The 13,624-nt window shown below is 41.1% G+C and overlaps 1 protein-coding gene across 1 annotated transcript; it reads left to right on the top strand.

Moving 5' to 3' along the window:
* Positions 1-214: 214 nt before the first annotated feature.
* Positions 215-3,703, top strand: scpp1 (secretory calcium-binding phosphoprotein 1). Its single transcript, XM_060924882.1, has 9 exons — positions 215-296; positions 392-446; positions 534-577; positions 681-741; positions 834-863; positions 966-1,001; positions 1,130-1,168; positions 1,283-1,348; positions 3,011-3,703. The coding sequence occupies exons 2-9, from the start codon at positions 393-395 to the stop codon at positions 3,701-3,703; spliced, it is 1,023 nt and encodes a 340-aa protein (XP_060780865.1). The 5' UTR covers positions 215-296; position 392.
* The last annotated feature ends 9,921 nt before the right edge of the window (positions 3,704-13,624 follow it).

The following is a 13,624-nucleotide window of genomic DNA, read 5'->3' as shown; positions in this document are numbered from 1 at the left end:
AAGCGGAAGTAGAGGGACGGCGTGGAGTATTCTGTGTCTGTGTTTGTTAGAGAGAGAGAGAGAGAGAGAGTGTAAGTGAGTGCACGCATGCCCCCACAGCTGTCATAAATGGTAAAGCTGAGCTGGCAAGGAGGAAGTGATGCACTCATCTTAATGTAAAGCCAGGCAGATAAATAGCAGCTCTCTGCATCCCTGACTTCAGCATAAGTGTTTACTCCACACACTGATCGCAACTCAACAAGACACACCTGACACTCGGATTTATACAGCACGGACTCAAAAAGAAAAGAAAACAGGTAAGATGCTCATTCACTCACACCCGGATCTCTTCACCCTTTGTCTTTGAATGGGCACTCGGATTCTTATTCATATTCTAAATCGTGTGTTTCAGAATGAAGCTCACTTTGGTGATTCTTTGCCTGCTCGGAGCTGCCAGTGCAAATCCAGTAAGTGGACGTAAACTGAAATATTTCCACTAATCAGAACAAAACATGAAGGAAAAACTAACACACTTTTTTTTTTCCCCCTAACAGATTATGTCCAGTGATGCCATGGACATGATCGAGCCTGGATCCAACTCTGTAAGTCTTCTGAATCTCAATCTCATTCTCGATCAGCTTTCATATTTGTGAATTCTTATCTTCATTGATCTTAACAAGCTCTGTTTTTATTTTTTATTTTTCATCACAGACCTCCTCGATGTCTGAATCTACTGAAGAAACCGATACCACAGACCAAGAAGTAAGTTCAAGATCTAACTTTTATTTTTGAGCAATTTGGATTTTAAAATTCTACAACTAGACTTACGCACGTTTGTTTTGAACCTTACTCAGAGCTCACAGGAAACTACTTCTGAAGACACTGTAAGTTCAGTTGATATTTAATACATCATATTTACAGACGTCTAATGTTAAGGTTTGGGAAGCAACATATGATTTACGAAATATTTTGAAATTTCTTAACAGACTTCAGAATCCATGGAGTCAGTCTCATCTGAAGAGGTACGTCCGAGTTTAAGACTCTTGTTTGGATTATATCTGAGATTTGATATTATTATTATTATATCTACAGTAGTATGCCATTTTAGTTTTTGAACACGTATTTATTTATGTATTTTGTGCCTGAACAGTCCATGGAATCAAGCCAAAGCCAGTCTCTGGAAGAACGGGTAATGATCTCTTAGTAAACTTCTTTGGACTGATTTACATTTTATTGACTGCATTATGGTGGTTAGTATCACATTACATGATAATATTATCATGATCATTGCATTTTGGTGCAGTTTGGCATTGGAGAGGCAGGACTGACCGTCGATGACAGCCAAGGAAGCACAGAGATCAAGCGCAAGGTAGGAGTGTTGGTTTAACATTATCGTCCTGGACAGGTTTTTTTTCTTGGCGTTTATGTGCAAACCTGTTGTAGTTTTAGGGTTTTAGAGTGACTCAACCTTCTGATCACATCAGGATCCAATGAGATTCATTTTAATTCATTTTATTTGGGGGAAGCCATGGCTTTATGGTTAGAGAAGCAGCTTTGGGACCAAAAGGTTGCTGGTTCAATTCCCTGGACCAGCAGGAATGACTGAAGTGCCCTTGAGCAAGGCACCTAACCCCCCAACTGCCCCTTGGGTATGTTGTACGTCGCTCTAGATACGGTAAGAGCATCTGCTAAACATCTGTGATGTCATGTAATGTAGAACTGTTTAACAACAGACATGGTTACCAAGTAGCTTTGAGAAAATCCAGATGTAGATTAAGATCAATAACGAGCAAGCTAGAGGTGATGGTGGAAAGGAAAATCCCCCCCGAGTTTGGAACATGAGGAAGAAACCTTGAGATCAGTGATAAAAGAAGAAGAGTAAAGACAAACAAGATGTTCAGTATGAGCAGACTGATCAGACATTTTGGCTTTCCATCCAACGATTCCAGCTGGATATGAATCCACCATATCCAGGTGAGATTATACAACACTGAGGCAATGGTGAGACTTGAGGCAATGGGACTTGAAGGCTATGTGAGGTAATCCACAGGGGAAGAAGGTGAAGGTTGAATCGGGCAGGTCTTCACAGTGAAAGGAACCAAAGTAAAGAAATGTTTTAGTCCTTGATGATACTACAATTAAATCAAGTGAAACTTAATCCTGGACAATAAGATGACGTTATGTCAACATTATGTCACGCTACACTGTTGGGCGATATTCCAGATATCATCAGCGTAGTTTTATCATGATTCTGATTGGAAGTGATTGATTAGACGCCAACATTTTCTACAGAATCATTAAACATGTAAAATATTACCCTTTTATATTAATGGCATTTAGCAGACACTCTTCTCCAAAGCGACGTACAACATACCCAGAGCAGCCTGAGGAGCAGTTAGGGGTTGGGTGCCTTGCTCAAGGGCACTTCAGCCATTCCTGCTGGTCCAGGGAATTGAATCGGTGACCTTTGGGTCCCAAAGCTGCTTCTCTAACCATTAAGCCATGGCTTCCCTCCATTTTGTATAGATTTTTAATACAAAACTATTATTCAAATCATTTTTTCACAAGCAACACCACTGTGGTGTTGGTTGGTTGGTTGGGCAAATCTACACAATTTCCTGTGGTACTACGTATCGTAGAAATGTCATCAAGTATCGTGGTGATTCTTTACACATTGATCTCATGCAGGAAAGTCAAGAAAAAAATTTTTCCTCTTCAAACGCATGAATTCATCTCAGGAAGGCACTTCTGATCATGATTAGGTTTTGGATTAAAAAGATTTTGTGGTGATTCAATTTGGTTCAATTTTACAACCAGCTTCATGGAAATCCAGCTGTAAATTTCGAACCTGCAGGAGCAAGCTACCATAGAAATGAAAGGGACAAGGATGATGTGAAAACATGTGGGAACCCATCCTCTTCAGGATGGCATTGGATATTGGGATAGTTTTGGAAGATTTGGTGGTAATAAGGACAGACGCCTCAAAGTTAAGGTTCATACTTACTTCTGTAAATAATCTCTTTCTCTGCAGGACTTGATTCACATCTTCAGCCCCCAGGAGATCAGTTCTGAGGACAACAGCACATCAGCCAGCCTGGCATTAGTCAGCAGCGAATCTGTGGAGAGCCAAGTGAAAACCTCTGAGAGCACCAGCAGCAGTAGTGAGAGCAGTAGTGAGAGCAGTAGCGAGTCGATTGAGGGAGAAGGCAAAAATTCAACAAGTAGCAGCAGCGAGAGTAGTGAGAGCAGCGAGAGCAGCGAGAGCAGCGAGAGCAGTGAGAGTAGCGAGAGCAGCGAGAGCAGCGAGAGTAGTGAGAACAGTGAGAGCAGCGAGTCTGTTGAAAACCTGGAGAACAGCTCCAGCAGTAGCAGCAGTAGCAGCAGCAGCGAGAGCGACGAGTCGGATGAAAGTCAGCAGAAAGCTTCTGACAGCAGCAGCGAGAGCGACACTGTCGAGAACACGACAATCGACAGCAATGAGAACAGCGCCATGCAAAGCAGCAACAGCTCCAGCAGTGAGAGTCACGAGTCCACAGAAAGCACAGAAAGCCAACAGAGTCAATCAAACGAGTGCGCACCTGGAGCCGACAGCCAGGACTGCGCCAGCGACAGCGCCAGCGACGAGTACGACCTCCAGAACGTCGGAGACGACGGAGCCAGCGACCTGCTTAACGGCTCCAATGTGCCTGACAGCACCGAGCGTGAGGTTGTATTTAAGAGATGACCGAATTCACGCATGCTGATTTTCTGATCATGATTATTATCGCTAGTTTGAGTGACTCTGCTCTGAAATGTGCAGAGTGGAAATCCCTGGAGAGAAATAGAACACAGTTCAAGGAATATAACATGCAGACTTATTCATTAAAACCAAAGAATAATGTTTATACATAAAAATAAATTATAATCAGCATTAAAAGCTACGTACATTCAGGAATATTTGCTGTGTGCAGTATAAATAAGGATACTGGTTTATTATTGAGGCTCATAACATGACTAATTATATTAGAACTCAGTGTTGAAGAATCTGTCGTGTGTTTTGATTTGATATTTGGCTTCTGATTAAAGCTACACTAATGAAGGATGTAAATCCAGTCTCTGCAAGCTTTTTCTGATCACTTTATGATCATTAGGATTATTACTTATGATATAAATTAATTCAAATACACTACAATTAAAGAATATAAAGTTCGCTCTTGGGTCCTTCCTCCTTGTAACATCGCCTTTTTTATTTTATTTATTTTATTTTTTTAACATTTCAAATGTTTGAATGTAACTATGCAAGTGCCCTTCTTATTTGCTGAAAGTATCTTTTAATTTTATACATCTGTATAAAATATAACAAATCAACTTATTTATTGTACTTGAATTTTATTCTACATTTTCAGACTGATTAAATAAAATATGCTTTATTATTGAATTATTGTACGTGACTTTTTTTAAAAAACACAGCTCTATAAAATAAAATACAGTGGTGCTTGAAAGTTTGTGAACCCTTTAACATTTTCTATATTTCTGCATAAATATGACCTAAAACATCATCAGATTTTCACACAAGTCCTAAAAGTAGATAAAGAGAAGCCAGTTAAACAAATGAGACAAAAATATTATACTTGGTCATTTATTTATTGAGGAAAATGATCCAATATTACACATCTGTGAGTGGCAAAAGTATGTGAACCTTTGCTTTCAGTATCTGGTGTGACCAATAACTGCAACTAAACGTTTGCGGTAACTGTTGATCAGTCCTGCACACCGGCTTGGAGGAATTTTAGCCCGTTCCTCCGTACAGAACAGCTTCAACTCTGGGATGTTGGTGGGTTTCCTCACATGAACTGCTCGCTTCAGGTCCTTCCACAACATTTCCATTGGATTAAGGTCAGGACTTTGACTTGGCCATTCCAAAACATTAACTTTATTCTTCTTTAACCATTCTTTGGTAGAACGACTTGTGTGCTTAGGTTCGTTGTCTTGCTGCATGACCCACCTTCTCTTGAGATTCAGTTCATGGACAGATGTCCTGATATTTTCCTTTAGAATTCGCTGGTATAATTCAGAATTCATTGTTCCATCAATGATGGCAGGCCGTCCTGGCCCAGATGCAGCAAAACAGGCCCAAGCCATGATACTACCACCACCACGTTTCACAGATGGGATAAGGTTCTTATGCTAACCTTTTCCAGCATGATGAGCATCAACAACGCTTTTTCTGAGGTCCTCAGAAATCTCCTTTGTTCGTGCCATGATACACTTCCACAAACGTGTGTTATGAAGATCAGACTTTGATAGATCCCTGTTCTTTAAATAAAACAGGGTGCCCACTCACACCTGATTGTCGTCCCATTGATTGAAAACACCTGACTCGAATTTCACCTTCAAATTAACTGCTAATCCTAGAGGTTCACATACTTTTGCCAACTTTTTCTATTTTTAGGACTTATGTGAAAATCTGATGTTGTTTTAGGTCATAATTATGCAGAAATATAGAAAATGTTAAAGGGTTCACAAACTTTCATGCACCACTGTAAAATTAAATATGTATCATTATCAGAGTTAATTATTAAATGCACAGTATTGATTATTTAAAGCATATCAACTGTTCTTTATGTTTAAATAAGGGGAAAATCATGCCATTATAGAGTACAATAAAAATATTGCAAACATTATAGGAAAGGTCAGTCTCTGGATGTGTGTGTTGGGGGGGAGGAATTAATTATTGATTCCAATTTGCTTTTAGATAATGCATATTAAATAACTCACAAAATGTTCATTCAACTGGTGTGTAATTAAAAATAAATAAATAAATAAATAAATAAATAAGGGATTTAAACTTGACAGAAAAATCCAGATATAAAATTGAAGTAACTCATTGACTCGATCAATTGAGTTTCACATTTCTAAGTCTCCTGATATGCAAATTTACACAAACACAGGAGATCCGAGAGTTCTGAATATTTTTGAACACTACATTCCTTGTGCAAATGTTCATAAGCGTGGTCATCCTAAGTTGTGTGTATGAGTGAGTCATGTCCATTTTTATGAGCAGTGTGTGTGTGTGTGTGTGTATGTTATTCAGCCTTCTTGTGGGTTAGGATGTGGTAAAAAAAAAAAAATGTTTTCACTTTTTTACCTCCACTCAGACCTCACACGCTGTGAGAGTAAGCATCATTATGATCCTAAAATGACACGATCCTTCATCGTAATCCTTTAAAAGACTTCATTTCAAAACACAAGGAAAAATAAAAACACCTTGAAATTCAGTCAAGCTGCAAAATGCCATGTTCATAAATTAGTGTTCTGTTACTCAGCAAATGAAATGTGTATGCAAATAGTGAGCTATATTTGTATTTTTAGAAGATATTATATAATACATAAGTCTGAGATAGAAGATGGTTCTGAGTTGAGGTCCATCCTGGACTGAACATGACCTGTAAACGTTTTAGATGATTTCATTGCGGTCATGGACCAGAATTTTGAACTTTCCTTCAAGTCCTGGACTATTATTCAGTAATGACTCCAGATACTATGGATATACAACATCAATTCCAGAAATTTGGGACACTGTGTAAAATGTAAATAAAACAAAACAGAATGATAATTTGCAAATCATGGAAACCCTATATTTCACTGAAAATAGTACAAAGACAACATATCAAATGTTGAAACTGAGAAAGTTTATTGTTTTTTGAAAAAAAAAATATGGTCATTTTGAATTTGATGTCAGCAACACCTTTCAAAAAAGTTGGGACAGGGGTGTGTTTACCACTGTGTTGCATCACTTCTACTTTTAACAACATTCTGTAAATGTTTGGGAACTGAGGAGACCAACTGCTGTAGTTTTGAAAGAGAAATGTTGTCACATTCTTGCCTGATGTACAATTTCAGTTGCTCAACAGTTCAGGGTCTCCTTTGTCATATTTTGCGCTTCATAATGTGCCAAACGTTTTAAATGGGAGACAGGTCTGGACTGCAGGCAGGCCAGTTTAGCACCTGGACTCTTTTACTATGGAGCCATGCAGTTTTAATATGTGCAGAAAGTGGTTTGGCATTGTCTTGCTGAAAGAAGGAAGGCCTTCCCTGAAAAAGATTTTGTCTGGATGGCAGCATATTGCTCTGAAACGTGTATATATCATTCAGCATTAATTATGCCTTCCCAGATGTACAAGCTACCCATGTCATGTGCACTAATGCGCCCTCATACCATCACAGATGCTGGCTTTTGAACTGTGCACTGATAACAAGCCGGATGGTCCCTCTCCTCTTTAGCCTGGAGGACGTGGTGTCCATGACTTCGAAAAAGAATTTCTACTTTTGATTCATCAGACCTCGGGACAATTTTCCACTTCGCCTCAGTCCATCGTAATATAGCTCGGGTGTTTCTGGATATTGTTTATATCTGGTTTTAACTTGCATTTGTGGATGCAGTAATGAACTGTTTTCACAGACGATGGTTTTTTGAAGTGTTGCTGAGCCCATACAGTGATTTCCACTACAGACACATGTCTGATTTTAATGCAGTGTCTCCTGAGGGCCTGAAGATCACAAGCATCCAGTGTCAGTTTTCAGCCTTGTCTCTTGCATACAGAGATTTCTCCAGATTCTCTGAATAATGTAAATCAGAATGGTGCAATGGTTCTTTTACACTGGAAATGCCTTGTTGATGACAGGAGAATGGCCAAGCTGGTTTGAGCTGACAGTAACTCTTTACAAACATGCTGTGCAGGAAAGCATCTCAGAATGAACAAAAAAAAAAATCAAGCTTTGAAGTAAGAGCACAAGATCACACTGGGTTCCCCTTCTATCAGCTGAAGGATCAACAGGAGTCTTAGGCTACAAAGGCATCATGCGACTGTATGCAGGTCATATGTACATTCGGAGAACCCCAGTTAAGAGTTTTGATTCGGAAAGTTACTAGTTCTTGGACTTACATGGCACATTTGAGCCATTTTAAGTTGTAGTGTGATCAGAGAAAACATAAATATTGCTCATATATGTTACTTAGACCTGTAATAGATTAGCAACTTGCCCTGGGTGAACCCCGCCTCTCACCCAAAATCAGCTGGGATTGGCTACAGCTTCCCCCACAACCCTGACGGATAAGTGGTATAAATAATGGATGGATGGATGGATATTGTGTAATTTCAGCTACTTTTTAAAATGTTATTTTAGTCCACTATTTTTTTTCTATCCTGATGTTTTCTTTTAACGTACCACCACTGATAAACCCTCAGCTTTTGTGTCTCATTAGTGACACAAGGTGCTGCGATGCATGATGGAAATAAATAAGCTGCTTCTAGCCTGTGTGTTCTCCTTTAGACTGAGCTGAATACTCATTTTGTTTATACCAGTGTTGCTCAAACTCGTCCTCAAGAGCTGGAACACTGCACTGCTTATTATGAAGCCATTCGTTGGCTCAATAAAGCACACTGCCGTGCACTGCCTCTCCGCCACTGAGAGTGGTTAGTAATTTTACTGTCTGGTTCGCCTCAACCACCATAAAGGAGAATGTTAAATAGCAGGACATCATGTGGTCAGGAGAGAGGATCCCAGCCAACATCCCTTACATCACAATTATACCATTTTAATTCGCCTTACTTCCTGAGTGACGCACTATATCAACTAAAATAAACCGCAACACGTGCAAACAAGGACAAATATTTCCAAGAAGACAACAATTTAAAAAAAGGAAAATATATTTTTATCGAAAGAAAGAATGAAAATGAATTCCAGGATGTTAAAAATGAAATGTGGGTGAATTCTGCTACAAGACCACAATTAAAAACATCGGGGGGGGGGGGGGGGGGGGGGGGTAATATTTGTTAAAGAAAGAAAGACAAAATGTGGGTGAATCATTCAACAAGACAACAAGGAAAAATTACCACAATTCTAAATTATTCAACCCATGTGGACAGAAATTTGGACATTTCAGCAGTGGTGGACCAGGAGGATGACGGGAGGAGAGTGAATTCCAACCACTGAAGTCCCAGTGGTTGGAAAAAAACACTGCAAAGGTGCAGTTTTAGGAGAGAAAAAGTGATGAAGTGCACTAATGGCTGAAATGGAACTAGCATGATGAAATGCCCTCTAGGGTGCTGCTATATGTGAGGAAATTTCCTCTCACATGCAGCTACATATAAGAAAACATGACAAAATGCCCTCTAGGGTGCATCTATGTATGTGTGGAAAAAAAAACATGATGAAATGGTCTCTAGGTTACTGTTACATGTCAGGAAATGTGATGGAATGACCTCAAGGGTACTGCTATATGTAACAAATTGTGATTAAATGCCCTCTAGGGTGCAGCTATGTGGTTAAAAAAAAAAACACGATGAAATGCCCTCTAGGGTGCTGCTATGTATAGGGAAGGTGATGAAATGCCCCTAGAATGTTGCTACATGTGAGGAAATGCCCTCTAGGGTGCTGCTACATGTGATGAAATGCCCTCTAGGGTGCTGCTACGTGTGAGGAAATGCCCCCTAGGGTGCTGCTACATGTAAGGAAATGTGATGAAATGCCCTCTCAGGTGCTGCTACTGTACATGTGAGGAAATGTGATGAAATGCCCTCCAGGGTGCTGCCACACATGAGGAAATGTGATCAAATGCCCTCTCGGGTGCTACTACATGTGAGGAAATGTGAGGAAATGCCCTCTCAGGTGCTGCTACTGCACATGTGAGGAAAGGTGATGAAATGCCCTCTCAGGTGCTGCTACACATGAGGAAAGGTGATGAAATGTCCTCTCGGGTGCTGCCACACGTGAGGAAAGGTGATGAAATGCCCTCTCGGGTGCCGGTACATGTGAGGAAAGGTGATGAAATGCCCTCTCGGGTGCCGCTACACGTGAGGAAAGGTGATGAAATGCCCTCTCGGGTGCTGCCACACATGAGGAAAGGTGATGAAATGCCCTCTCAGGTGCTGCCACACGTGAGGAAATGTGATGAAATGCCCTCTTGGGTGCCGCCACATGTGAGGAAATGCCCTCTCCGGCACTGCTACATACGGTATGTGTGAGGAAATGTGATGAAATGCCCTCTATCGTGCTGCTACATGTCAGAAAATGTGATCAAATACCCTCTATGGTGTTGCTAGGTGTGGAAAAAAAAATGTTTTGAAATGCCCTTTAGAGTGCATACCCGAGTGTGACAAAATGTAATGAAATGCCCTCTAGAGTGCAAATACTTGTGAGGAAATGTGAGGAAATTCCCTGTACGTTTCTGCCATGTGAGGAAATGATGATCCCTCTCAGTTGCCCTTCCAGTGGCAAATATGCGATTCAGTGCCCTCTAGGCTCCCCTAGATGTGAGAAAATGAGATGAAATGCCCTCTAGGTGCCCCTGCCCTTCAAATATGTAAACAACCACCAAAAATATTCCAACTAAAACTTTCCATGGTTATATCGACACTGGGGCGGCACGGTGGTGTAGTGGTTCGCACTGTCGTCTCACAGCAAGAAGGTCCTGGGTTCGAGCCCCGTGGCTGGCGAGGGCCTTTCTGTGCGGAGTTTGCATGTTCTCCCCGTGTCCGCGTGGGTTTCCTCCGGGTGCTCCGGTTTCCCCCACAGTCCAAAGACATGCAGGTTAGGTTAACTGGTGACTCTAAATTGAGCGTAGGTGTGAATGTGAGTGTGAATGGTTGTCTGTGTCTATGTGTCAGCCCTGTGATGACCTGGCGACTTGTCCAGGGTGTACCCCGCCTTTCACCCGTAGTCAGCTGGGATAGGCTCCAGCTTGCCTGCGACCCTGTAGAACAGGATAAAGCGGCTAGAGATAATGAGATGAGATGAGATATCAACACTGTATGATGATAGCTGAATGTATCTTATGACTAATTATGAAAAGATTATATGAGAATCAGGGAAAGAAAATATATTTATATTATATGTATATATTTTTGAGCTCTTCACCAGGATCTTAAATGGAGAACGAAACGGTACATCCTTTAAAAATCAGAGGCCAGAATGTGAACTTTAATGAAAGTAGGTTTGGACAGATCTCCAGAAGCAGGAACCTCGAATCTCTATAAGGACAAAGTCACAATTTAAAAATTATACACTATATTTATAACAGGTCATTTTAAAATTGGCTGTAATTTTCAAAATAATGATGGAAACAAATATCAAGTTGAAGGGCACTCGGTAGTGTGTGTACCTCCGCCATGCCACATATTAGAAATCCACAAAAACAGCCTGAATCCATATACAGTACTGTGCAAAAGCCTTAGGCACATGTAAAGGAATGCTGGGGACCAAAATTGGCTTCAAAATAATGAAATGAAATGTTTCAACATTTAAAAAAAAAAAAAAATACTATAATCAGTTAGCCGCCATCAATGAAATAAAGTCAATATTTGGTGTGAGACGACCCTTTATTTAAAAAAAAAAAGTAGTCTCGGGGAGGCTCGTGGTACTCGAGTCCAGGACTCGGATTCAAGTCCGACTCGTGCCCTAATTTTAAGGACTCATGACTCGACTCGGACTCGTGCATCAACTGCATTTGGACTCGTAAATTGGAGACGAGGACTCTGATTTTTTTTTCTTTATTTTTTGTAACATGCCATAATAATTTGCCATGACATTTATATCGACATTAATTTAGTACTAATTTTGTGTAAGGGTGTCACACCTGCACGCCTTGGCGTGTGCATCAGATAGACTCTTGGGCGCGCTCTGGACAGCGCGTGCACCAAGCGGACTCTCGCATGCGCTGTAAACGACTCGCGCCTGCACAGGATTAAGGCGCAAACAGCGCACCGATATAAAAAGTGTGAAAACACACTTACTTTGTGAAGTATTGAGGTGCATTGCTGACACATTACCAAGCCTTATTTCCTTGTCTGGTTTCCTGATCCCTGATTTCCTGTTTCTCGTCTTTCATTCTGCTGAGTCTACGATAACCTGTTTGTGCCTATCGCCTGTTTTACGATTTTGCCTGCCGTTCTGGATTGTTTACCGTCTTCACTTGTATTAATAAACACACCTTCTGCACTTCCATCCGTCTCCCAGCCATCTCTGACAGAATACTTCACACTCCCTGAAAAAGAGAAGCACATTCACCTGTTCAGGAACAAACTAATGTTAATGGCGCTGAAACAGCCACCGTCAAATGGGGCAGTTGGAGTGTTGGACTCGACTCAAAATTTTTTAATGACTTGGACTTGAACACTGGGGACTCGAGACTGGACTCGGACTCAAGGTTTAGTGACTCGACTACAACACTGGTCTCGGGTACAATGAGTGCAGTTTTATGCGGAAATGAGCTGTAGGTTTTACTCAGACATATAAACATAGACGCCGCCTTCTGCGTAGAATCATACGTCATCCTCGCTGCCATATTGGATGTGGCAAAGTGGAGATTCTGTGCTGCGTTTAACTGTACCAACAGGTTTACCGTCCAAACGAGATCACATGGGATTACCTTTCACAGGTGAGACTGGAAAAATACTTTTCATTGTATTTGGTCATTATAACGTAATTTTACGAACAGATTTTCCTGACTTTGTGGCTAATATGAAGTCTCGTGCATAATAGCCGCTCGGTGAAACCTGTCTCCAAACATTTCCTTCGTAACTACACTGATTGTTGTTAGTTGCTTAGCTAACTTTTCACATACTATGTAGGTTTCCCAAAAATAAAGACATGAAAAAGCAGTGGGAGACAGCTGTGCGGCGGGAAGGGTTTTCTGCTACTCCGTCATCCATGCTCTGCAGTGAACACTTCAGAACGGAGGATTTGGACAGAACAGGTCAGACAGTCAGGATCAGAGAGGGAGCTGTTCCTTCAGTCTTCAGTTTCCCAGCTCATCTCCACCGGGTAGGTGTAGAGTTATAAGCAGTGAGAATTAGATAATACAGTGCCACACTATGATGAATGTTTTTGAACGTATGATGAATGTTTTTAAAGGTCCCATGGCATGAAATTTTCACTTTCTGAGGTTTTTTAACGTTAAAATGAGTTCCTCTGACCTTCTTAAGTCACCCCAGTGGCTAGAAATTTCATAATGTGTAAACCAAACTATGCCCAACATTTGAGAATGGCACGTCAAAACGGCGCGTTGATAAGCTCTTCCCTTTACTACGTCAGCAAAGGAGATGATCCCCACGCCCCCCTCTGGATTCCCACCCACTGTATGGATTGCCCCGCCCAGTTGTAGTGAGGAGACCATAGAGGGAGGACACAACAACATGGCATCACCTAAGCGAGCGAAACATGGAAATTGCGCTGTACATGGATGTGACAACACAGAAAAGAGTCTGTTTTTACTGCCGACGGGAGAGCCCCTGAAGACGCAGTGGCTTAATTTTATTTACTCCAATAATACGCCGTCGAGTCTACCTAAGACGGTGTATGTTTGTCGGAAGCATTTTCCTGAGGAATGTTTCCACAACTTGGGACAGTACAGGGCAGGTTTTGCACATCAACTGTCACTGAAGCCTGGGTCCGTACCAAGCATCCCTGCCGCATCAGCAACAAACACCGAACAAGTAAGTGTATAACTGTTCGTTTTGCCGTGTTTTAAAATCGGTGCGTTAGCCTAGCAATGGCTACATTAGCTGTGCAGCTAACCACTTCCTGCAGTTAGCCAGGTAATCTGCGCTACAAAACTAAAGAGCATGCAGCATGCTCTGTTAAACTGAGTTTAGTCTGGAAATTG

This window comes from Neoarius graeffei, chromosome 7 (genome assembly GCF_027579695.1).
Source record: "Neoarius graeffei isolate fNeoGra1 chromosome 7, fNeoGra1.pri, whole genome shotgun sequence".
NCBI classification, from domain to species: domain Eukaryota; kingdom Metazoa; phylum Chordata; class Actinopteri; order Siluriformes; family Ariidae; genus Neoarius; species Neoarius graeffei.
The sequence above is the reverse complement of the archived record's forward strand: the minus strand, read 5'-3'. Positions and strand labels throughout refer to the sequence as shown.

Excerpts from the sequence above, each read along its gene's own strand:
- scpp1 (XM_060924882.1), top strand. The coding sequence starts at position 393 with ATGAAGCTCACTTTGGTGATTCTTTGCCTGCTCGGAGCTGCCAGTGCA. Across the intron at positions 1,002-1,129 it reads AGTCAGTCTCATCTGAAGAG|TCCATGGAATCAAGCCAAAG; the intron begins GTACGTCCGAGT and ends GTGCCTGAACAG. Across the intron at positions 1,169-1,282 it reads GCCAGTCTCTGGAAGAACGG|TTTGGCATTGGAGAGGCAGG; the intron begins GTAATGATCTCT and ends ATTTTGGTGCAG.